Source organism: Dermacentor andersoni, chromosome 9 (assembly GCF_023375885.2).
Source record: "Dermacentor andersoni chromosome 9, qqDerAnde1_hic_scaffold, whole genome shotgun sequence".
NCBI classification, from domain to species: domain Eukaryota; kingdom Metazoa; phylum Arthropoda; class Arachnida; order Ixodida; family Ixodidae; genus Dermacentor; species Dermacentor andersoni.
In genome coordinates this window covers 55,210,453-55,237,252 of record NC_092822.1, presented here as the reverse complement: position 1 = coordinate 55,237,252, position 26,800 = coordinate 55,210,453, and the positions used below count along the sequence as shown (strand labels likewise).

At 46.8% G+C, this 26,800-nt stretch overlaps 1 protein-coding gene across 1 annotated transcript in view; it reads right to left on the bottom strand.

Moving 5' to 3' along the window:
* Positions 1-26,800, bottom strand: part of LOC126528051 (protein tyrosine phosphatase domain-containing protein 1-like) — a 111,002-nt gene that overhangs the window by 46,091 nt on the left and 38,111 nt on the right. The window contains exons 2-4 of the mRNA XM_050175911.3: positions 9,442-9,588; positions 7,507-7,587; positions 506-621 (exon numbers count right to left, since the gene is read on the bottom strand). Of these exons, the coding sequence (XP_050031868.1) occupies positions 506-621; positions 7,507-7,587; positions 9,442-9,588 (344 nt within the window). The remainder of the gene's footprint in view (positions 1-505; positions 622-7,506; positions 7,588-9,441; positions 9,589-26,800) is intronic.

The window sequence follows — 26,800 nt, the reverse complement described above, 5'->3', positions numbered from 1 at the left end:
CTCTTGCGGATACCGTCGAAGAAAACGTGTTGCTCCAAAAAAAAAGATTGCTTTCGCATTGCAACAAGGAATAGAATTTCTGCAACATTTCTTTTTACCTGCGCGTATGATTCAAGTGACCACTAATTGATAGCCTAGCGTTCGTTCTGTCCTTCCTGTTTCCGTATAGGCGTCTTTAATCGTTCCAGCAGAAGAACGCGCTCTCTCAACCTGAACCAACTGCTCGTTACCCTGACGACGTTAGCGCGAGTGCGTAGCGGCATACTGCCGCTCCAGACAGCCGCCGGATCGCTATACGCAAACCCTCAGTGAAACACGCGGCCAGCACTGCACGCAACCCGGCGGCCGCGCCACCCAACAAGGCGGGTTCGTTGTGCGCGCTTTCTCGCCACGCAGTCGCTGTATATCTATAGCGCCTCGTGGATGAGGGATCTTACGCGGCACATCACTCCGCGCGAAGACGTCACGCTCGTAGTATACATGCTATATATATACACACGTATACCTCCGTTGTCCATGAAGTCCTGCGGGTCGTAGGAGAAGCCTCCGCTCTCGAGCGGGTTGCCGCAGTGAGCGTGTTCCCCGGGCAGCTGCAGGTTGAAGACGGACCGAATGCCGTGGCTGTCGGCAGTTCGTCCATCGTCCCGGAACCACGACGCACGAGGAGGTTGAGTATGCGTGCAGTAGAAGTTGAAGCGAAACATAAACATAAACATAATAATAGTAATAATAACAAAGCGGCGCTGTACAAGTGCACTCCAGAGACGTGTCGCAGTTAGTGTGCCTCCGACTTCCTAGCCTGAAACGCGCGAGGAATTATGTTCGATGGACGATCAACGCGGCGTTTACTGCCTCCCGCTTTCACCCGATGTAAGCGAAATGCAAGAACATTCGTGCACTTGTATATTTAGGTGCACATTAAAGAAACCCCAGGTGGTCAGAGAGTTAATCTGGAGCCAATCCGCTACAGTTTCCCCTCGTAGCCCCGGAGCTGGTTTGGACCGTTGCAGCCCGCGAATCAATCAATCAATCAGCCTTCGGCGGTCCTGCGCAAAGTGGTGCATACGTGAACCAAGACTGGCTGCCGTGTTAACGTGAGGTTACGTGAGTGCGCATTGTAACTAAAGAAAACGTTGCGGGAATATTCGCGTTTGTCTGCATGTCGTCGCGCGTGTACGCGCACGTAAAATTTTAACGATTAGTTAGATCTTGTATGCACACGAAGGACAAGAAACACGTGAAATTATGGAAGCGTGACAAGGTGGCCTACGTGTGTAAGCCAGCCATGCATCTATCACCCTGTCCGCAAAGGAAATATCCCCAACTAGTAATTATATCAGGAGACGCATGCGCGAGCTGATGTTCATTTGCGGTTTGTTTTTGTTTGCTTTTGTACATTGCTTCTCTTGCGTGCGTGTAATTTATGTTCACTCGTTGGGCATGAAACTTTTCTAATAGTGACAGGCATTCTGTTCGTCATAATTTGGTCTACGCTGCGGCAACGGGGTTTCGGCGGTCGCGGTAAACAACCTCGCGCGTCATGTCCCGAGTATGCTCAAAAGTAAAAACGGCTTATCTCGTTTTCCCGTTAGTTCTAATTCTAAACGTGTACGGTCATAAGAAACACTCCTCGAGCTTTGAATGTATGCAGTCGCGATTTTTTTTCTTTTCAGACGAACGAAGGGGGGCGTGGGGAGACCCTCTACAAGCCTTTTGGACGAGTGAGCGTATCTTTTTCAGGGCTGCAAAATATTTCATTGGCAATCCTGCCAAGTCCGCTGGCCGAAACATTGTCTCCGGACTGACGCTGCCGATGTTGGCATGCAACTTCGATGCCGATGTTGGCATGCAACTTCGAACGCCTTGATCAGCTCCGTTAGTGGGAAATTTGTTCTACAAATTTACAAACAAGTATATTTGTACAATTGAAAGAGGCAACCAGTGGTTGTAACAAGTTACTTACAGTAGATGTCTGCTGAAAACACGAAAATACTCAAGAGGAAGTGAAAACTGGGTGTTGGAACATGGTAAAGCAAGTATGCAGCCCCGAACGATATGTTAGAATCAATGTGCAGCGAGAAGCAAGTATGCAGGCCCGAACAATATGTTGGAATCAATGTGCAGCGAACAGTTAAGTGTTATACAACTGAATGCGACGCGTGCTGTTGTGATTACTTTCATTCTATGCAACGTGTAATATCACGCATGTTTATGGTTATCCACCACAAAGGTCGCACAGGTCACCACAAAGGTCACGTAATTTCGATGTTTATGCACTACACCACTCACATGGTATCGTGAGGCGCAAATACCAAATCAAATGAATTGCTCGGTGTGAGACGTCTACGCAGCGTTGTAACTACAGGGCACATGATGCTTGTCGGAAGAAGAATGGCGATGACAGGTGTGTCTATACAGAGAAGTACAACAAAAGAGTACTTACACTTAAGGATTGTGCACATATTGTGCCAAAGTGTCACTTATCTATTCCGGAGGGTTGTCCAAGAATGCGCTCGCTCCCCATTGTCGCATATAGAATGGATAAAGCAAAGAAAAGTCAAGTAAATCAAAGAACGTGTTGAATATAATGCATTATTTCATTAAGAGGTTGGTTTACATAAGTGATATCTGATGCGTTGATGTTACATGCCCATATTCTACGTAGCAATCTATATATATATATATATATATATATATAATTTCATTGTGCATGACCGAGATGCGCTGTCATTATTTTGCCGGTCAGCATAGACGGATTATATATCCCAATTTGGTGACATTTGCATTGGACACTCATGCAACTTCCGTATATCCACAAATATTATATCCGCCGAGATAGCGACAGACCCAACAGCCCGACAGAATCCCCGTCATATACGGAAGAGCAGCCAAAGAAAGTCTCGCTTTAAAACGGTGCGAACAACAAAGCATACAGAAACAACAACAAACAAAGTGCGTTAGCGCTAACAACCGAAGCTTTATTGGGATCATTTACATATTGCCGCAAGCGAAGCTTGCTTTTTCGAATGAAAACGTGCGCAATTTGCATATCTTCATCTCCACGCCTCCTATGTCGCCAGCTCTCCCGAGCGTACGGGGAGAACCGTGGATATGGTTTGAGAAATAGTTCCATAACAGGCCACTGGCTACACGTACAGCGAAAATCAATTGCCTATTACAGTTTACGGTACGAGTATTTTCCAGGGGGGAACACACTGAAAAGATTCGCCTGCAGCTACAATTTTATGATTCCACTCGTTCGATTATGTCGTATAATTTCAGCCACAAAATACGATCCCATAACCCGTTCGCTTTCTTTAGAGAGAGACATCCGACGCAGACACAAGAAACAAAAATTTAAAGAATATCACGAGCCGTAATGATCGGCACGCACACGAACATCTGAGACGCAGATACGTCCTGGCGTAGGCGATGGCGAGATATTGAGCACAATAACCGCCGGCACGGAAACAAACTTCGATCTGCGTAAACTGCTCACGCAGTTGCACCTGCCTCCGTTTCTGGCGCGCCATGAGTCTTTTAAGAAATAAATAACAAAATTATCGGCGAACGCAGACGAAACACGTCTGCACGTCCGGTCGCTCGTGCCCTTTCGACGCAAGCGATTGGACAGCGGTTTCAAAACATTGGCGGCACACTCCGTGAACTCCCGAAGAAGGAGCAAAGGAAACGCGAAGAAATGAAAAATGGGCGTTGGAAACAAAGTTCGAAACAAAACGAAAGAAAACAACTGCAAAGATCGACCTGCCGACCTTCACCCAAAGCCGCGACTGCTCCAGCGTGGCAAACACAGAGGGTGTCGAGGGCGGAGGGAACGGACATCCTTGTTCCGTGCCGCCGACATTGATCGACGGGAAAACGAGCAAGACGAAGCGCAAGCTTGTCTATTTGTTGTCGTTTTCTTTCTTTTTTTTTTCTCCTCCAAGAAGCGGCAGCGTGAGCTCAAGAACGATGGCGCGACCAAAAATTATCGACCAGCAAGCAGGCCTCAGCCGCTATAGGGTCAAGTCACTTCCGATTACTGTGCTTCCTGCGCGGAACCGACGGCGTCGAACTCTCCCCCCCCCTTCCGCACCCCCGGTACCCCCTCCCGCTTTCTACTTCCCCCTTCTTCCCATCCTCCTTTCCTTCCTATCTTCAATCTACCTGCCAATTTTCCAGCGACAGGACCCGCTTTCAAGTACACCTCGCCCCCCCCCCCCCCCCACCAAACCATTCCTCCCCTCTTCGCCGCGCTTACAAAAACCACCATTCAATGCTGTCCGTCTTGAAGAAAGAAGGAGGCGGGGGGGGGGGGGGGAGGGGGGTTGCACACGAAACACAACACAAAGAATAGAGCGAACGAAACAAGCGTTGTGTCGTATAAACCGATGACGCCGTCGCTGCTGCTGCCCTTCGTCGTCATTGAATCGGGCACGGGCGCAGTCGACAACGGGCACTCACGAACGTGTTCTATCGATTCATCTGCCGGGATGGCCCCCTGAGTGTGCTGCGCTCGAAGTTCTCTGTGCGCCCACTGCTGCGACAGTCTTGGCGCCGCGTGCAACAGTCGTTAGTGTACTACTACAGTGGTGTAGAAGTCACGTGGCTGCCGGCACAGAAAAGACTACATTTCTTCGTGGAAGCGCACCTACGAATTCGTGCCGAAATTTCGTCAGGTGCTGAGGGCTGTCGCCCGCTCACTTGTCTCTTTCTTGTTATGATTTTCACAATACCGCCCGGCACGAGGCAGAGGTACACAGGCAAGAAAAGGGCGCGGCGATGCAAGAAACTGCATTGAATCGATCATGTACGCTTTATGCAATGTCGCCTTTGCAAGGTAGTTGTAGGGCGAGCTTGTGCACGTTCGTGAATACGAAAAGACGAGCACGGAGTAGTAACAAATGCAACGAAGAGGGCAGGACAGGTACTCACGAGCTATATAAGGTTTCTCTCAGTTGCAGTTGGTTTTATCTAGGGGCGAACGGGCCGTCGTATCAGTCAGAGATTAACTGAGCATAAAAGGTCTTCAACCGGAGGAACACCATGTAACCTTTCGTTGCACCGCCGCGATCGTAAATGCGCTCCAGAATTTGATGGCAATGCCGTTTTATTCAGGCAAAGGAGAGAAGATGCGAGTCTTATGGTCGAGGCTTAGCATATCAGTAATAGTGTAAGTGAATGCGTAAGACATCCTTCGACTATATTACAAAAATATGAAATGTCATGCCTAAGCAGTCACCTTTCGCGTGGGCCTGCGCCTGTCTTTGATAAACGGATGGCGCTGCCTCTCCCGAGCTTGCGCTGTTAAGTTTGATGGGTCGCGCTGCCATTCTTGAGCAAGCGCAGATAGATTTTGTGTCTACCTTCTTTTTCGCCGCTGTGTTGCCTTTTAGTTGACAGTTTGCGCTTGTGTTGTTCGTTTCCGTCTACCTGCGTACAGGCACGGGCCTGTACGCCTACCTTACTCTAACATGAATCCCTGCCAACTAGCTCCAGTGTCTGTCCTCATCTAGTTCCTATCCCGCAAGGCTCACAAATGTATACAACCTTGCCGTTCTGACATGCCCAGAAGCCACGGTGGTTTTCTAATCAAATCGCATTCTCTTTTTCTTAGATTAATTTATGTGTCGCTAATTCATTCTGAACCAATTCGTCGAGTGTGACACGCCTCGAGCACTTCACGAGTCATCGTGCCCCTACTTTTTCCGAGTATTTCAATTCCAATGAGTGAGTGAGTGAGTGAGTGAGTGAGTGAGTGAGTGAGTGAGTGAGTGAGTGAGTGAGTGAGTGAGTGAGTGAGTGAGTGAGTGAGTGAGTGAGTGAGTGAGTGAGTGAGTGAGTGAGTGAGTGAGTGAGTGAGTGAGTGAGTGAGTGAGTGAGTGAGTGAGTGAGTGCTTGTCGTTGTCCTCCTTTGTGCTCGTATTTTCATATTTGTGTAGCTTTTCCGGTAAGACTCGGTTCTCACTCCTCGCGACTCGGAAATGAGAAGACGTTTGATGTTTTGCGGCTTCGGCGTTGATATTGCAAAGAACGCTTCGAAACGGCACAAATGTACCAGGGCTACACTTACAGGGTGCATTTTCCCTAAAAAATAAAGCGACGGCAAATGCCCCAAATAAGGTTGAAAGGAAAGCCATAAGGCCATAAAGCCACAATGTACTTTGGGGAATACATTAAAGCGGTTCAAACATGCCACTGTGCGCAATGTAGGAAGTATCACCCGACCGGCGAGGAATAGATACCAGACGAATGCATTAGAGCAGTGGAGACTTGGCTGCTGTAGTGGTGGTCGAGCTTTCCGCTAAGTAGCGCGTTGCTATTTGGGTTGCTGCTCGTGCAGGCACGTTGGAAGTTGACATCATTACGGAGTGCCATGTGCGTCCAGCAAGTCTCGCCACGCGCCGTCTCGCCCACTCATGGGGTCTGTCGATCGCTCGAAGCGCTCGTGGCCTCCATTCATTTGTCCCGGAAGCGAAACAGGCTTTCCGGACATGTTTCCCGTTGCTATTAGGTAGCGTCCGGCTCTTAACGGCGAGCACATTACGCGCGGTATGATGTAAGACGAACCACATCGGATAATGACGTATATCGCGTGTTACCGCTTGCTAAGCTGAGTGAGTGAGTGAGTGAGTGAGTGAGTGAGTGAGTGAGTGAGTGAGTGAGTGAGTGAGTGAGTGAGTGAGTGAGTGAGTGAGTGAGTGAGTGAGTGAGTGAGTGAGTGAGTGAGTGAGTGAGTGAGTGAGTGAGTGAGTGAGTGAGTGAGTGAGTGAGTGAGTGAGTGAGTGAGTGAGTGAGTGAGTGAGTGAGTGAGTGAGTGAGTGAAGCCTACGGTGTGACCGTCGTTAATTGTTGATTGCTTGTTACGTTATAGTTGATTAATTGCTTACAATCTAATAATTTGTATACCCATACAAAGCAAAACACCGTGTTCGAAATTATTTGCGGAAGTTTCTTTGTGTAATGGCTGTGCTGTAGAAAAGGTTCTTTTTTGTTTGTTTGCACTTAGCATCCATGTGAACGCGTCTGCGGCTGTTAGTAACAAATCAGGATACTCATTAGATGAATAAACTCAGTTTGGATTGCGGGCAGCACTTACCATGCCGCAGTCGTATGCGAGTCCTGCAAGACGCTGCACGCAACAATGTTCCAAACGCGGGGTGAATTCATGATTGAAAAAAGGTTTACTCCGACTAACCATAACAAATCTGTTATGTTAACATAACGAACTTGTTAAGTCGGAGTAAACCTTTTTTTCAAACGCTGCGCTTAGGGGGTCAGTACCTCAACACATGGCCACAACAGTAGTACCCACTCATTAAAATTAACACTAATGAAATTATGAGGTTTTAAGTGCCAAATCCACTGTTTATGAGGCACGCCGTAGTGAGGGCCTCCGACAATAATGTGAACCAGCTGGGGTTCTTTGACATGCACCTAAATCTAAGTACACGGGTGTTATCGCATTTCTGCCCCATCGAAACGTGGCTGCCGTGACGTACTCACTCGTTGAACTGTTGTATGATGTTGTAGCGCAGTATGGCTTCCGTGTTTGGTCTCGCCATCGCCAGGATGTCGTCCGTGATCCTGCAAAGCATAAGACAACCAACGTGATTCCGCACTTGTTCGTTCTCAGCCTCTTACAGTGAGTATGATAATTTTTGCAGTGCAATAGCAGATGTTCTGTCTTCTTTAACCTCCTCACAAGAAGACCCAGCACTGTCGGGTTTTTTTCTATCTTGTGCAAGAAGTAAGAGGCTGTGGCAGTCCCAAGTTTATGAATTGTTTCTCTCAATTGAGCGGCTGGCTTCGAAAGGTGTGATGAATTGCTCTACAGTCTACAGCATATCGTGCGGAACTTTCCTCACTATGCGTGGACCAAGTTTCTCTGTACATTCGGCCACAGAGGTTGCTTAAAAGAGAACGCTCATCACTCGCGGCCAGGGGTCGTCGCGATCGTACTTGATTTTCGTGAGCTTCGCGCGCCATATCATCTGCAAGACGACGTTCCCTGTAATTTCTTAATGACTTGGCAATTTGTACTGGTCAAGCCGGATTAATCGCTCCTTTTTCACAACACACACAAAGTATAATCGCTTCTCTCGTCGTGTTGGCGAACATGTATCCCGTCATCGATTTCCATTCCGTGTGCAACGAGGTGTTGTATTGAGCAAGCAAGAAAGAGAAGAAGAAAAAAATGAAAGCTTCATCATTGACGGCATAAATATTGCCGTACAAGACGTCGCCAATTCATCGCGTACTATATTTGGGGTAACTTTTCAGACGACCATGATTACGAATGCCTCGTAAGTGTTCCAGCTGAATGCCCTTCTGCTCGCTACACACACTAGTCATGCATTATTCACGCAGCTCCCTTGGAGAGTGGTGCGCGATCGATGTCTCAAAACAGATATTTTGTCCTTTTGTGCGATGTTTTCTTTTGTTTTTTTTTCTGTTTTTTTTTTTTTTTTTTTTTTTTTTTTTGTCGATAGCCTCTCTTCGTTGAGCTCATATGGAATTTAAGCGCGTTGCTATATATATATAGGGTGAGATATTTTCTGGTTAACCTCCCCGTCTTTTATTAGCTTTTATGTGCATGCACAGGGTGTTCTTTTTTTTTTCCAGTTAGCCCGGTGATGCCTAACGTAGCGTATACGCTACGTCGAGTTTGATGTCACTAAGCACTGAATCAGGGGCCATCGCGACGGATGTGCAACATCCTTTTGACGGATGGTGCCACTTGGCACGGGAACTTTGTGAGCAGACAGCAGTGTTACAGAAATAAATACCCAAGAATATGGACGTTAGTACAGACACCGCCGTAGAACAATTGGTACCGCGTCGCACTCGTTAATACGAAGTTTGTGGCTTCGGTTCTCGCCGGCAGCCACTTCTTTTTTTTTTTTTTTTTTCGTCCACTATCGCTTCCTTTTAGCTTATCATTTCTATACTTCGAGAAGAAAACTGCACAAAACTTCGTCTATGCTTTCCTTGGCTTCGTTATCACTTGGCTTCATAAGGCAGTAATGAAAAAATTGAGCCCCTCAGTTGCCCTTCTTCTTCCTGCTCATTGAAAGATGTAACACAGGTGAATGAAAGCCTCTTATGAACATTTTATTTTATGAAAGCCACATCTGTGTAGCCGTATATCCTCGTTTTTAGACGAAACCTCGCTCGACAACAGTCAACACAAGGTTCGCACATCCGTGTACGATCATTTCCATGACGTCACAGTGCCCGTTAGGAAAGTCGCATAGACAGTGGCGCCATATTTGCCCCCTAGGTAGCGTTGCGAGAACCTTTATGCGCTACGCACAGCTGCTCGTCGCCCAATAACCGTGGCAAAAGTAAAGCGAGGCCGGCGACATGGTCGCGTGACGTCATAGCGAAGCTAAGATTGCAAGCAGGCAGCGGGCTAGCGAGGCCCTGTCGTGTGCTCACCAATGAGAGTAGAGGCCAGTAATGGCGCAGTCCTGTGCTGGCCAATCGGCACCCGCCTCGTACTTGCACTGGGCGCCGCCGCAAAACACCTGACACTGGAACTCCCCTGGTGCGCTACGTCGAATGCGCTCTGAGATCTTGGTGTAGCTGCGAGTCAAACAAAAGAAGGAAGGTAATTAGCACGCGCATTAATTTACAGTCACACAGGCAGTGGCTGAAAATCGTCTTATGGACGCAAAATAACTCATCATACACACGTATTCATGGGTCGCTTAAGTTAACTTTCAAGCCGAATGAACTGACAACGCTCTTTTATGTCTTTCTCTACCGACTGAATTCCGAAGATATTATGGTTGAGATTCATTTTCCACCTTTCCCTTCTTTTTTTTTCTTTCTTTTTCTTTCGTTCTTAATAATGGCTCTTCTCATTTGACGTTTTCGAGCACACTGGCTATACTACAAAATTCGTTTATTTATTATTTTACTTGTCGATATTGCTGATCTTTTTCGGGATGCTACAGGGCGAGATATATAAACTGACAACAAAACAATGACTATCGAACAAAACAATAATTTGTGGAAGCACGCATTTCGTTACAAAGTGCAATATTTATTTCGATACTCCGAAGACAGGTTAAAGCTGCATGAAGCTTTAAGCTAAATAGCTACAACTCTATGGATAAATAAATTTAAAGTTAGGTATTTAAATAATTGTAGTTTTGTTATATTGTAGTTATGGTTAAATGGTTACGAAGCTATACAGCCAAAGACAGCTTTAAAGCTATATTACGAACGAAAGCGGCACAGAAAGAATAATCTGGCTACATCATCGCCATTAGAGCCCTCTCGTGTTCAGGCAGAAGCATCGTTTGTTTGCCCAAACACATAAATGCAGGTTCAACATCACGTGGCGCTGGTGGGCACCTGGTGGGCATTCGAAGTGTACAACACATTCATTTCTCGTCGTCGATGACGTTGCAGAGGTCCATCTCACACAGTGAATTTATTTATTTATTTATTTATTTATTTATTTATTTATTTATTTATTTATTTATTTATTTATTTATTTATTTATTTATTTATTTATTTTGCCCGTTTACAACAGAAAAAGCAGATGCAGCTAAAGGTCATATGGCCGGACAAATGCTCTTGCTCCTACAACAATTCGACACGCAGGCCATACATGCCGAAATGCGTCATTTTCGTTAAAGGAAAGAACGCGTACACAAAAATACAAAAATACGCCCTCCATTCCACCCAGTGAAAGTGGATGCAGAGTGAAGCTCTTGCGATGTTAGGCAAGTACCACCACCCGAACTGACGTTAGACGACATTACACGAGCACCACCACCACCACCACAAGCAACGTACAGTGCGGTCCACTGTTAAAGGGAACACGGGGATGTCAATCCCGTGCGAATTTTACCGTAGGCCAAGTGTACAATCACACCGCTTTGCAGCAAATGACTTCTGGTTGGCGGAGCTGGCACCTTTCTACACACTGGTGTAGTGCACTGACATAGCTCCAGCATGTACATGCAGCTGCAGCACCGACAGAGTGAGAGTCGCACATCAGTGTTCCCTTTAACAGTGGACCGCACTCTATGTCACGCGCGCACATACGTGTGCGTAAGTGCAGTGTTCTGCTTACTGCGCTATACTGCAGGCTGCCATACCAACTAGCCCCAGTCGAAGCTTTATTGGACGGAAGCGCAGCATACATCATCCTCATCCTTCTACGCCGTCCGCCAGGCGCCTTATTAAAGTAACGTTCAACAGGAAATTGCGTCAGAAAATGCGTAAACTACGACTTACGCGCAAGCTGCAGGCACGATAACCTGGGATTGTTACTCGAATATACGAGAAAAACTTAAGCCTGTTTTGTGGTAACTGAAAGACAAAGCACTTTTCCAGCTGCCACTTGAGGTCTGTCCGGATGGCCGCAAAAGTGGCGGCTCCGTTAGCAGAGAATACATCCTCACCATTGTTGGCCGTCGTCGTAGCGCAAGTTCCTTATTGAACTGATTGAATTTCTCAAACTAATATGTGTCAGAAAATTCATAACGTACGACTTACAGCCTGCAGTCATGCTTGCATCGGATTTTAATTCTCATATGCGAGAAAATAATCCTATTATGCTGAATCTCGAGCACAACGTACTCGTTCTTCCAGCTGCCGTCACGAGCACGCCAGGAAAATTCTCGGACGACTAGAGGCTAATAGCTTCGCTGTAAAAGACACTACAATTTGACTTTGGGCCTCACGACCGACAACGTGCCAACGCATTCCTCCACTTCTGTTGGAGCCAATGTTAGATGCAGTTCAGTATAGGACTCTCTCATTTCGGCGTCAACAGTGGTACAAGGTTTCTTTTCAAATTTTCTTCAACCGAGCCATCCAAACTGCAAATGTACCTTATTGTTAACAGCCAAAAGCATTTATTTGCAAGTGTGCACCGAAGTTTATTTTGAAAATTTGAAAACAGGTTAGCAAAATATGCTTGACGCTTAATAATTACCCCTATATTGGGGGCGAGCTCCACCACTGGAAAAGCTGAAGCCACCGTCGGCGTGACGTGACATCAGGGATCACGTGGACACAGCGGCTGCGTCGGCTGCTTCGGAAGCTCGGACGCGGCCTTATCCACACGTAGCCGCAGGACAAGAAGCTGCGTGAAGCTTGGCTCGCGAAACTTAGAACCGGCAAACAGCCATCGCCTACACCTCGGGCATGCAGCAAGCACAGACGCGAGGAACATTTCTGCTACGGCTCCGGGACTGCGCGATGTTCGGTGAGTATCAGAAAACCCGCGCCCGCTGCCCGGCTAATGTCATGACGGTTTGGTCTATGAACTTGCTGATGCTAGATACTGGCAAGTTCACTGGAACGGAAAGGGAGCGGTAAGACGCACATTAAAAGAAGGCATGGCATATGGTAATGTTTGTGTTATGAATTAATGCACTGGATTAAGAAAAAGAAGCAGAGGGAAATCGCACGCTGTGAAGATCGATAAACATACAGGGCGACGCGACTTGGGAAATAATATTGAAATGTCCAAGAACTTAGAAGACAACAAAAGATTGGATCGTCGCGATGGCACATCACAGTCGCCGCAGCTAGGCGTCTAAGTCTCTATAACGGAATTATTTTTGAACAGTTTTGATAGCGTCCACGCAACAATGGTTGCTAGTGTACTGTCAAATGCTCATATGCTGCGGCCTAAAGCTCCCGGCGAAAGCAAGCGAAAGCAAAACATTGTGCGCGGACATGCATGCAGACGCGCAGTCGGTCGCTGCGAACCTGTGCGATCGCTGGACTGAGGCTCCATTCTGTCATGCCCCATTTGGTTATACAGACGGCCCACTATAAGAACATATTTCACAAAGTTTACTCTCAGCGTTTGGCTACCTTTCACGCAAGAAGCCGGTTCGGGAGACTCCATCGCGGCGACCGCGCGCAGTGGTGTCCACTGTACGTATTCGGTAAAGAGATAGCGTCTGTAAACGATTCTGTGCTTTCAGTTTGCCCAAGATTATTATATCGGCAGTCAAAAACTTCCCTCGTTTTGAGAGTACCTACGTAAATGTCCAGGAGAGCTGCCGCGGGGTGTTTTTATTGAGCGCCGTAAGCGAAACCCATGAGGAGCGCGCCGCGTGATCCCTCATACCACGCAAGGCAGGCGCTTGCTACAGATGGCGACTCCGTAACTCCTCGCCCACAATACATAAGCATTTCTTTCAAGATCCCTTTATTGTTTATGCAGGGTTTTTTTTTTCATGTTTCTGAAACACCTCGCATGTTTGCCATTTTAAATGGGCACAAAATGGAAATGTCGACCTAGATTGAAATGTTGCGTTTCTGCAAAAACCAATTCGTAATTCGTAGCGAGAACAGAGCTTTTGTAAATCAGAAAATGACGGGAAAAAAACATCAGAGTGGCGCAACCTGTTGTGCACTATGGTACCGCTCCTGTGACGTCATCACTGGCTGATTCACAATGAGCGCCACAGAAAGAGGTCACGCGGAGATCGAGTCAACTCATCCGTTTCGGAGCGGGCGTTTCAAATTATGCAATAGTAGCGGCACATCTACGTGATTTTCTACGCTACATAGGGACACACTGACACACAGAACCCCCCCCCCCCCCCGACCATAGACTTCTAGACAAATAATCTATCAACCTAGCTTGACTTAATATCTTCATTTAATGTCCCTTTATATCTTCAAGGGGAACTCCCACCTGAACAAGTGGCTTTGTGCCATTTGGGAAAGCTTCGCTGGATACTAGTAGTGTTACAGCGATAAGAATTACACGGCCTCTTGAGGCGCACTCAGGCAAAGTGGACACGGCAGCAGCAAACTAGGCGGAATGCTGAGGAACTCTTTCTGGTTTCTACTACAGGTTAGTGATTACTCATTATTTTACTTCTAACGCAGTGATGACCGGTTCTTACTGCTGCTGCCCTGCCCATTTCTTGCTTAACCTATTATTACGTGTTGTCCTCCTTTTGGCAAAAATCTGCTGGTATGTGGTGATATTGAGTCCAACCCTGGCCTGACTGAAAAAGAACTTTTGATGCAGCTGTTAGGCGGCCAAAATAAGATCAGTGTTACCGTAGAGAATAGCCAAGCCAACCAAAAATTAATGAAAAAGTAACACTGCCTTCAACTGAAATAATTGGCGGGATGGAACAGCAGCTTTCCTGCTTTAAGAAATTAGCAATTCAAGTAAATAATGCGGAAAAATTCAAACCATTCCGTTCTGCGAAGGTAGATGGCCAGCGGAGCTGTAAACATCGTGGTAAGAAAATCTGTGGCAAAGACTTTATTGGCATCACTCATTGTCACTTAGTAATGACGGCCACAATAGCTTTGTGGTCGCTATGACATACAGTAATCGGCATACTCGCAAATTCAAACACATTCTCTGATAATGTCAAATCGCAAGCGATATGTCTGGAACACGAAACGCGTAAGGCACTCCCTTCTCGGTCCCGACCAGGGTTGCCAGGTCCAAAATTTGAAAAGTAGCCAAAAAATCACGGGAAGTAGCCAGAAAAGTGGCCAACTTTGGCCACATACAAAAATGTAGCCAAAAAAGTAGCCACGTTATAGAAAAACGTTGCATTTTCATTTATTATGCAACTCTGAAGACTTTATCACAGCCAACACTTAAAGCTGCTTTTAGTAAATGTAGGAACATAAAAAAATATTATGAAACGTGTATAAATGACTATAGCTAAGAGCGCTTTGGTCAGCATGTAATATGACTAGAATATTATCACAAATGAGAATCACAGCTCCAGTTCAGGTGTAAATGCCTGAGTTAATCTTGGCACACATTTCTCGAAGAAGGTCAAAGCTCGAGGCATCCTCGAGCGATCGCTTTCGCGATTATTTACGTGCGATTTTGCGTCTTGGCATCGGACGCGTCGTAGGCCTTTTGTTACGTTCTCCAAAGTGAGATGCCCAGCCGCGCGAAATCTCGCAAATGTGACCGTATTCCCGGATACAGTTGTATATTTTCAAGCTGGGAACACATAAATGGACCGACTACGCCGACAGCGCGCCGGCCAGACCGGCTGCTGACATGCTGGTAGCATGTTTACGTTTATCCCGCGGCCAGCTGTCCAAGTGTTATTTTGCAAACTTCGGGCAGCTTCGGGTTGTCTTAGGATCCCACCTCACGTTGACTTCCCATCAGGACCGGCACTAGCTGGCTGCCGTCTGGCTGCCAGCGGGCTGCTAGAACTCCGAAAATCGAAGAAGCCCAATGTGCGGAAGGCCGGATGCGGAACGTCAATGCGAAGATGGAACACGCTGTGACGTCACCAGTGCGAAATCCTTTGCATGAAATGAAAGCGCCCGAGTCAGATTGACCGTGATGATGGTCCAGCTTGAAAAGATTTGAAGCGTCGTCATCGTGCGTTGGCCTAAATATTTGCTAATGTTGCTGCATAATATGAGCTACACAAGGTTCTATCCAATTTTTACAATAGTCAAGCTATTTCAAAAGTAGCCACAAAAGTAGCCAAGTAGCCAAGGCATTTTTTTCCCCGCCAACAGCCTCAAAAAGTAGCCAATTTGGCGCAAAGTAGCCAAATCTGGCAACCCTGGTCCCGACGCATCCACATCGAAATCACCGACAACGACCACAGGGTTAATGTCATTGCAAATAACCCACGCAATGTGAGTAGCCATGAACCTTATGGAGCTGCGAACCGTTGCATTCTTTGCTTGCTTACAGGGGTATAAGCCATTAACGATGAGTTTTCGACATACTGTTCTGTATGTCGTATGCGTGATTAGAAAGAATGTAAGCACTTTCACTTTGCTGAGCGTTTGTAGCCTCTGTCTTACGGGGCTGCGAGCCGTTGCATTTTTTGCTTGCTTACAGGGATATGAGCCATTAATGATGGCAGTTTTCGACGTACAGTTCTGTATGGTGTATGCGTAATTAAGAAGAATGTAAGCACCGTTCACTTTACTTTGCTGAGCGCTTGTAGCCTCTGCCTTACGGGGCTACGAGCCGTTGCATTTTCTGCTTGCTTACGGGTGTACGAGTGCTTACGGGGGGGCTATGAACTCATGATGACGATAGGTTTTGTGTGCGGACATAAAAATTATATGGTACCCTAGCCATATGCAGCTCCGCTGTAAAAATCCGACAGAATACACTCAAGGTGCGTGCACCTTGGTTCAAGATGAAACTGCACCTTGAACAGAAAAGAGAGAGAGCGAGTAGAGAAGGGAAAACACACAGTGTGTACTACGGCTTCAATTGGACAGACTAAATGCTGTACGCAGGGAGAAAATATTTGTATGGCTCATTCGAACCCTCCAGAATTTCGTCATCATAATCATGTAGGCAATTTAGTGGTAAAGGTGCCTGGTAACTGACGAGTTGGTTTTGCCCTATTGGTTCTTATTTTTCGCATTCGCAAATTGTGTCGACGGAACCTATAATGCAGATTAGCGGGTGCATTCTGGGTATACCGTGATTTCTTTTGTTTATGTATCAATCTGTACGCTGTGCTGCTGTGCACGAGATTACGGGATCAAATCCCGGCCACGTCGGCCGCATTTCGGTGGGGGCGAAATGAAGAAACTCCCCCGGGTATACCGTGCATTGGGCGCACGTTAAAGAACCCCAGCTGGACGAAATTAGCCCCGAGTCCCGCACTACAACTTGCCTTATATTCAGATCATGGTTTTGGCAAGTAAAATCCCAGAATTCAATTTAAGTTTTAATCAGCTGGTTTGCCTTTAACATAGGATATCTTATTAGAAAATGGGCTGGTTCTGAAGTTTTCAATATGGCCATGTTATCCCTCGAATGCACGTAAGATTATCTTTTGTAATATCTATTTATTATAGCTACTTTCGAATTAGTGCACACATTAATATGTAATAGGTTAATGGAGAGTTAAAAATGCGTAGTATAAGGACATTTTTGTTTACGGAGGAACGAGTGAACTGAGTCTGCATAATTAGCCAACAGTTCTTACTTCCATGGAAATTTTGCCGATGTGTGTTCCAGGCCATATCTTCTTGAAACCACCCTCCTAGACATTTTTGGTTTTTTGCCAGCTGTACAGTTGCATATTCAAAGAGAATGCCTATTTTACTTTTTTATGCTTGTAGCGCAGCTCAGAACGAGCAAAAAGGAAGGTGGAAGGGGTAATGAAAAGTAACGGAGAACAGAGTGAGCGGCGCGCATTTTAATTACCCCTTCCACCTTCCTTTTTGCTCGTATAAAAAGGTCATGACATATCAACTCGCCCAAACTGCCACGCTTTTGAACTATTTTACAATTACGTGGTTTATTAGTAGGATCAAATAGCGTGTATTTTGTTTGAAAGAATTCATCTGCAGCTTATTTTATTGTAACCAGCAAGGAGTTGTTTCGGATTATTTTACAGCGAAGCTGTATATGGCTAGCCGATTCGTCCATCCGTCCGTCCGTCTGTCGCCTGTACGACGAAAGCTCCTCCGGCGTAACCCCATGCGCATGCGCAAAAAAAAAAAGTGAAGGAGAGGCGTGCGACTGGCTGCGCCAGTAGTGACGTCAATGCTCTCCGTCGCAGATGAGCGCGCGCGCGCATCAGCTTCTCTTCGGCTCCGAAATCGGTAGGCCACGCGTCATGCATACGCCTAAGGAGCAGACAGCTTTCGATCAGCAACGCCGCGAGCAGAACCGGGAACGAGCTCGTCTACGCCGTGCCGATGCTGCAGCCCGAGCACAAGGACGGGCTCGTGCAGCCGAGCGCAAGCAGCAACGGCGTACCAAGGATCCGGCAGCCTACCAAGCCGTCGTTTAATGAACCGTCGGGATTAACCCAGTGTGAGACACCGGGGCCGCACGTTTCAGCTTCGCTGGTTGACCATCTGTAGGCGGTGCTTGGGCGGTGATCTTTTACAGCGAAGCTGGTAGGCGCTGGTTCCCCCAGGATCGTGTCCGTGTGTAGACACAAATAGAAACTTTATTGCAATGGAAAAGATTTGAAGGAGGGGCGGTCGGAGCCTCTCAGTCCAGGGCCCCACTGGCATCTGCCGCCTACCTGACCTGGCTAATTAAGGACTTTTGTCCTGCCAGGTCGGAGCGGGCGAGCTGTGCCTCCCACTGCTCCATTGTGTTATTGGTATTTGGCCTATGAGGGTGCTTAGTGCACTCCCAGGTTATATGTATTAGGGTAGGTATGCCACCGCACCAAGCACAGTTGGCCCTATAACGAGTGGGATACATGGCGTTTAGCAATTTTAAATGGGGGAATACCCCGGTCTGTATTTTACGCCAATCGGCGGCCGCTTTCCCGCTAAGTTGTGGGTGAGGCGGCGGGTATTTTCTGCGGACTCCGCGCTGACGAGCAAGGATGTCTTTGGCATTTAAATTGGTGCAATTTTGTGAGGGATAGTACGGGTGGTTGGGATTAGAAGAGGACGCCGTCCTTCGGTTAGTGAACCCTCGAGTTAACGCGTTAGCCTTTTCGTTCCCCTGTACCCCCGCGTGGCCCGGGCACCAGAGTAGGCGATGATGGTGGTTGAAGGATTTGGGGATTACCGCGAGGCTAGCCGCAGTCACGCAAAACTTCCCATACGTGAGGCGATCCCGAAGATAGCGCAATGCTGGGCCGACCCGCGGCTGAGGTGCAGTTCGTCATTGAGGAGCCCACATACACAGCTTCGCTGGTTATCCTTCTGTAACATCAAAGAATGATACATGCATATTGCGTGTATCGCAATATGATAGTATCGTCTACATACATAACTAAGGGAGGAGACTTGGAGTGTCACAAAAGTCATTAAAATAAGTTATAAACAAAAAAGGTCCAAGAGTTTATCCTCGAGGAGCACCCTTCATGATTTCAGTGTAAAGTGACAAATCATTATACTGGCATACCGATAAAGATTTGTTAGGTAATGTAAATCTTCCAGAACGATAACTCGTACACCATACTGTTCCAGTTTATCCATTAATATGCTGTGAAAAAAGGTATGAAATGCTTTCCTGAGGTCTAGAAATAAGCATAATGTATACAATCTCTTTTCAATATTTGTTATTTCATGTTTGATATTAATAAAAACTGCATCGCAAGATTTTTTTTTTTTTTTGACACCGTGCTGCAATGTCACTGATTATGTTATATTTACTGAAGAACTTCTGTAATCCAACTATCGGGGCACTCTGGAACACCTTCGATAGAACAGGTAAAACTGATATCGGCCGGTAGTTTGAGAATAAATGTTTATCACCTCCTTCGTAAATTGGCTATACTCTGCTGTTTTCAGAACACCTGGAAAGATACCGCTTTCAAGTGTTACGTTTGCGATGTGAACTATGAAAGGTGCAATTACATCTGCAATATATTTCATTGGTACCGGTTTCACGTCATCATAACCTGCAGAGACATTGATCTTGACTTTAAGTATTAGTTGCACGACTTCAGCAGATGTAACAAGGGTAAGCATTACTAAGCTAGTAAGACTGAATTCGCTGAGTCCTGGAGTGGCTGGGGGTTCCCTCCTGTCGCGGTGCTGAGTAATGGAAACAAAATATTTAATCAATTCAAAGCAGCTACCGCTTCTGTTTGTCAACACGTCCATGGCAGTCGTTATGTTTAATCCTGCGTTCTGTCTTGTCACGTCAGTTAGGTCCCTAGCTTTTATCCCATACCTTCCTAGGGTAATTTTTAATTTCGGCAATTAACTGGTATACAAATTGTCAATTATCTCGTGAACCAGTGGGAACAAAATTATTGCGCACTTGGCATAATGGCGTCACCGGCCTCTAGCCTCACGTTATTTTGGATTCATTCATTCATTCATTCATTCATTCATTCATTCATTTATTTATTTATTTATTTATTTATTTATTTATTAAGAATACCTCAAGGACCCTGTACGCAAAGTCCTTGAGATGAGGGGTGGGCGGAGTTGATGTTTACAAAGTTATTTTACGTTTACAAAGAGTGACTCAACGGCGTCTTTAAACTGAACAGAGGTGACGTGAAAGACGATGTCTTAGGGAAGATTGTTGCTGGTTTAACTTCGAAAATGATCAAGGACGTTGTCCACGGGGGTGGACACACGGTCTGAAGAGGGTAAGTGCAGTCCTGCTCACCGACAACACAGCTTCACTGTTACTGCATTCTTTGCAAAGCGTTATTGCTAATGAACGGCAAAAAGGTTTAGGCGTCTGCGGTGATTATTGTGCTGGGATCCATTTGGAAGCCTTTTCTTTTTTTCTTTCCTTTCCTTTCTTTTTTTTTTTTTTTTTCAAGTGTGGCTGCAGAGTGTGGCTGAAAACAAATATGTCTGAGAGCTCACCAGACGTACTATGTAGAGAGAACATTTCGAACACGACGTTGCCGTGTGCTGTGACTTACGCAGTTAGGAGACAGCAGAGTTGCGCTGCTTCGAACCCTGACAGAAGTTGTTTGCGCACTGCCCCATCTCTTACACAACCAAGGAAGAAGGGGAAGATGTTACTATTTTTGGGCATACGTGACACAAGAAAAGTTGGTGTACATATTACAAGAAAGTAAAAAAAAAGAAGGCAAGGAAGAAGTTGTACTGAGTGACTGCTGCGATTGGAAAGATTTTCATCGTATTTCCGCCTGGTATTACAGGCAATTAAGTACCAATAAAATGTACAGGACCATAAGAAGGCGAACTTCGGACCATATTCGGAAGCAATTTTGCACGTTAGACCAGCATCACAAGAACATGCTGTGGCCAAACATTGTCGCAAAAATATTGTTAGCAAAAGAAAAAAGAAAAGAAAGCGTTGTAGCAAAACGACAAACAGTTTCTATTACCGAAAAGTTTTTTTTTTTTTTTAATTAGGCACCTGTGCCGAGTTCACAAAGACATCCGTACACACTACAGAGGTCTTTTTTTTTTTATTATGGGGTTTTACGTGCCAAAACCACTTTCTGATTATGAGGCACGCCGTAGTGGAGGACTCCGAAAACCACCTGGAATTCTTTAACGTGCACCTAAATCTAAGTACACGGGTGTTTTCGGATTTCGCCTCCATACAAATGCGGCCGCCGTGGCCGGGGACTACAGAGGTCTGTAAGAATCGCAGGTTCCAAGCTGTCACCGCAGTGAATATATAGCATCAACGAGTGCGCCCAACCAACGACGGACAGTTTTTATGAACGAACACTTGGGCAATTCGTCCAGTGCTGTCATCGTTAAAAAAAAAGTGCGACGCTCCCTTCTTTTTAATGTAGATTACGAAGAAGCTCTGAAAAGACAGAGAGAGAGAGAGAGAGAGAGACAGAAAGCGTACATTTTTTACAAAAACGCTTGGCCGCTGATTACTTCGCCAAACGAACCACCCGAGAGAGGCGGTTTGTTTTCGCAGTGAAAGGGTGGTCGTTACGTTTCACACAAAAGAAGCGATAAACAGGCGCGGAAACTCGACCTCGAAAATTGCTTTCCCCTCGCTACGCTCCCCAGCTCTCCGAAAGAGTGGGCGGTACACAGAGCACTCGGTCAGTTCTGCGCAGCGAGCGGGGCGCAGCGCTAGCGGAATGAAACGTGAACGCTTTCGTTGGCTTGCTTTCGTGTGTTGTGTTAGGAGAATCAAAATGAGCTGAGGTGGTTCGACTTTATCGAAATTACTATGCCCCGTAATGCCAGCAGACGTTGTATCTAAGACGAGCATGAGGAAAATGGACGTGCGTTCTTTTAGCTGTACGCTAACCACAGAATTTTTCATTTGTTATCAGTTTAACTTTTCTCCTCTTCTTCGTCACAAATTAGACTCAGCGAACCCGTGGAAGGGGAGAATTATGCAATAAATCAATCCAACTGATCGGTGGCCCAGAAGCAAGCAAGGGGTCCACTGTTATTATAGAAGCATTGGGCGAATTCATATAACAAAAAAAATTGATTATCGTTCGTAAGAACTCATTGCCATCTGCTGACCACTTACACTGCTGTAAATTGTTATAGTGTAACTAGTGCTGGGTGAATAGAGACCGTGAATCGTGCAAGCAACGGCTCCATTCAACATCGATGTGCGATTGATTGATTGATTGATTGATTGATTGATTGATTGATTGATTGATTGATTGATTGATTGATTGATTGATTGATTGATTGATTGATTGATTGATTGATTGATTGATTGATTGATGTTAGCATTCTAAGGCAACAGCGTAGCTGCGAGAGAGAGAGAAGAAAGGGGAAAGGCAGGGAGGTTAATCAGATGGGAAGATCCGGTTTGCTACCCTACGCTGGGGAGAGAGGGGAGGGGAAGCTGCTAAGGCAACAGCTTAGCTGCGAGAAATTCCGTAATGCAAATGAGGGAGGGTGCATTTTGTATATGCATGAATTTTAGCCGCCAAACCCTTGAGTCGAACCCTGGCGTTGATTTCGGCTGTAAACCGTTCAATCTTTGGTGTCGCATTCTGAACCGTTCCGAACGCCCTGTCCGATAGGTAGCTTCGTATAAACAACGCAACTGCTGCAGCCAGTGTGTCCGAACGTAACGAAAACAAAAAAGGAAAAACGAGACAACACGATATTTTTGACTGGAACGAAAACGTAACCGAAACGTTATTTGTTATTTTGTTTTGGAGTGAAACCGAAATATTTTTGATCAGTTTACGGCTCATGGGGAAAGTCGGCAATCCGAAACAACCCATGTCAGGCAACATCAGAATTAGCGCGTATCTCAGGGATAGTGCTAGCAATAGCCGGTCGAGCCCTCCGCTAACCTAAGCCTGCCACTCGGTTCACTAGCAGATTGGCATCGTAGCAAAACCCAGGGCTTGCGCGCTGAAGAGCTTATCGTTTCGTTTTCTACAAGTACAGCGCTTTGTTACCGAAGTTTTATCGTTCCTTTATGCCCGTTTAATTTCAGCGGAACAGCGGTCTCTCATTTCGACGAGTACACTCGATTAGGCGCTGCTTCTGCTATCATGCTTAGTGCCGTGTCTCAAGGCACTGAGCATGATCTCAGAAAACATAATTCACTTACTGAGAAAAATAAATACTATGTTTTTCTCGTTACTTTGCTTCGAAATTTTTTGCATGCTAATCAAAACTGTTATGTGCCGTTAAGGATAATTTTTTTCTTTCTGGAACAGAACCAGAACGGAACCTTTTTCAGTGAAACAAAACTGAACCCCCCCCCCCCCGCCCCCCGCCCAGAAACAAAGAACATTTCATTCCGACACCGTGGCTGCAGCATCACACTGTGTTACAGTCGCACCGCAAAATGTCGCCAGCATTGGTGCTCTTCGTTTACGAAGCGCGGACACGGCGGTTAGCTAGCCACATGGTCTCCGACTCCCATGTGGCCGAATCGTTAGGTCATGGCGATGACGTCACCGTGATTAGTGTTCCTGAACGCTTAATTGTTTTCTTTTTCTTACGCTAGCGCGCGGTTGACGGGTGACCAGTTTCCCCGGGTGGCGCCCTCTGTACCACTGCATGCTCTTTTAGCCAGCGACGCAGTGCGCGGGGGCGAAAAGAGAAAGGAAGAGAGAGAAAATTGCGTGGTGTGAGCCCGACCTAAAAAACAAAAACAAAATACAAAACACGCGCGTAAAACAACACGTGCACTCGCCATGCCTGGCTTGCTCTCGGGTGCTGCACTATGCATGCGGGGATATCTGGACAGTTGCGAGAAGGGCGCTGTTTAATAAGCGGCCGCGCCGCGCTGAATGTTTTAACTGCGCCGAGAGGCATGCCGCCCGTTTCGAAGCTGTCTCGACCACGCCCCCTTATTTCGCCTCGCTTTGCGTGCGTGTGTGCGTGTGTGCGTGTGTGTATGTGCACTTAGTGTACTTAGTACTTAGTACTTAGTTTGTGCGTGTGTGTGTGCGTGTGTGTGTGTTGGAAGAGAGGTTGAAATGGCCGTAGAGTGTAAGTAGGTTGCATATTATCAGAAAGACCGAACGCTGCGCCGATCCGCCCACTAATTAAAATTGTCCGCGCAGAGAAAGCCGAGTCCGGAGGTCGGCGAATAGGAAAGTGGGGAAGTGTACCGAGTACCGTGGGAGCGTGTCGTGTGCCGTACTATCGCGATGATAAGCCCGTCCACTGATCTTCATTTTCATTGCAGCCCCCCCCCCCTTTCTTTTTTTCTTTCTGTTAATAGACTGTGTGGTTTCACACCTGGAGAGAGAGAGAGAAGGGAAGAAGGAAAGGCAGGGAGGTTAACCAGACTGAGTCCAGTTTGCTACCCTACACGTGGGGAGGGGAATGGGGACTGAAAGAGAGAGAGAGAGAGAACCTGGAACTGACGGAGCAGTTGGCAGCTCCAAATTATTTTTCACCCATGATGAAATGATGAAGCTCATTAGGGCCCAGGACCAGACCTCTCAAATCCTGGCAGTCCAGAGGGCTCGCGAGAGGGCCGTCAGGTTTCACCTGATGGTGCCCGGGTGGGCCTAGCCAGGTGACGTTGAGTTTGCTTGCGTCTATAGTGGACCAAATAAAGTTCCACTCACTCACTCATCACTATGGGCATTTTAACCGTGCACCCAAAGCGCGATACACAAACGTTTCTTATCCCCGTTTTTTTACTATTGTTATTATTGACTTATTTACTGATTTATTCCGCCTCTCGTCGAAATGCGGTTGCTGCGGCCGGGAATCGAACCCAAAACTTTGTGCATAGCAGCACAATGCCACAGCTACTCGGACAACGCGGCGTTTCCTTTCCTTTTTTTTTTTTTCTGCATGTGTGTGCGTGCGTGTGCGTGCGTGTGTTTGTTCCTTCCTTTCTTTTTTCATTTTCTTTTTTATTTCTTTGTTTTGGAAGGCAGCTCGCGTTGAAAGTGAGATAAGTAGTGCGCTTTTCTTATTTCTGCGTGCCCGGGGGCTCCAGAGCGAGCTGACGAGACCGATACTTCGCCTGTGGGGGCTCAGACGGTGGAACCTATCATTTCTGTTGTCTCTGCCCACTGCTCTGCCTATCACGCCAAACGACAGCGATTCTCGCTGCTCTCTCTCTCTCTCGTTTTCTTTCTTTTTCACGCCTTTTTGACAGCCTTTCTTTTTTTCCTGCAAAGTGGCAGCAACCATATCGCGAGCTGGCGCTTGTCTATCGACGAATTGCGCACGAAGAAAGGAAGGCACAAGCGCGGTTCCACAGGTTGTTCGCCATCGCCGTGCGCAAAAATGCTGCGTCGTTCTTCCTTTTAAGTTACAGCGCTAATGTCGACGAAAACCGCGCGGTGAAGAAAAGAAGCGCTATATCCTCACGGCTCTCGCGCTAAATGTATGCTCGGCGAATGACACACAAATGCTCCCTCGGCCGGCACGGGCGTTTTTAAAATTGTCGGCCGTTTCGACACGCTGCGGGGTATACTTAGCGTCCGCCATAGCGGGCGCTTCGCGCCTTTCTTGACCGTTGTCGACAGGCAAGATTTTTTTCGTTCCATTATACGGCACCGCTGGGCGTTGTGTAGCCGCGTGTTAAGTCCTGCTCGTTGGTGTTCTACGGAGGAGCTGATGGGTGGACCCCCTCCTCGGAGACGCGAGCCGAGTCGTCGTGTGAGGACGTATCCAGGTCCCAGCGCCCAACAAAAAAGAAAAGAAAAAACCAGTTGGACGAACATAGTGGGTGCGGCTTTGTTTGTAGATGAGCAATTTTGGGAAGATTATGGTGTGGCGATTCGGAGTGTTCTCTCTCTCTCTCTTCTTTTTCTTTTTTAACGACCCAGCCACTTTGCTCGTACTCTGCCCCCGTTCCTGCGGTGTAAGCACGGAGGAAGGAGCACAATGTCAATGTCATCGTGCGTTTGGTGCGCCCTACGAATGTCCTGGCGACGCGACGTGCCTATTTTTGCGTTGCTCTCTCATCCACCGCTCGCCTTCTCTGTTCTTTGCGTCCTTGCAGTTGTGCTCATAACGTTCGTACCAGACATGACATTTAGAAGAAGCGAGAAAAAGAAGCTTGGGGACATTCCTGCAGATAGAGTTCGCGCGCGAAAATACACATGTTCACACAGTACGAATGTTCACGCAATATAAACGTTGATATGTATAGGGAAAGGCATGAGAGTGATTTCCCTGCCTTTTGGGCCGATGATCTGTGGCGCGGTGTTCGAGCAGTGCCTATAAGGTCAGTGGGTGGTCCTCTAGTCGCACTCTCGTTCTCGGGCACGAGGACCACAGAAACACGAAAACACAAGTAAACACGGGAAAAGAAGAACATCTGCGATTAAAATCGCTATTGACCGTGCTTTATTCGTTATCGTTATCCCTAAAATACTTTCGGCAAAGCTACGGTGCTTTCGATAGAAGACGAACATAGGGGTAGTTTTGGCTCCATGACCGTCAGAGAAATTGCGAAGCGGAAATATCGAAACGTTACTCCCTTGCATTTATAGTTCTCCGCTATCTGTTAGGGCTAAATGTGAGCGAAGATTTGCGGAAAGATCAGCAACGCACGAATTGTTCCCGTCATCGGACCATCCGATTTGGCGAAGACCAGCGGCAATCACGTAAAATACGCGTCATCCAAGCCGCGAGCTTGTTCTCTGCAGCTAAAAAAAAATTGCGGCAGCACCCGTCTTACGACTATTGTCGACGGTAATGCTATTAGCATTCAAGAAATGTAGCAACGCACCGTTGTGGTTCAGCTACGTGCGACAAGCACTGTACGGTATCAGCCCAAACGTTTCGTTACCAAGGTCGGCCACGAGCGCGACGCGTCATGACGACGACGGAATGAGATCGATGGAATGGAATGAGTTCGATGTATCATGGAACGACGGCAATGAGATGATTCTGAAATGATACCAGGGTATAACGATGCCAGCGTGATGACGATGTCTGGAGTGACAGTGGGACGAATACAAGGGTACGTCGACGATGCCGTGATGACGAC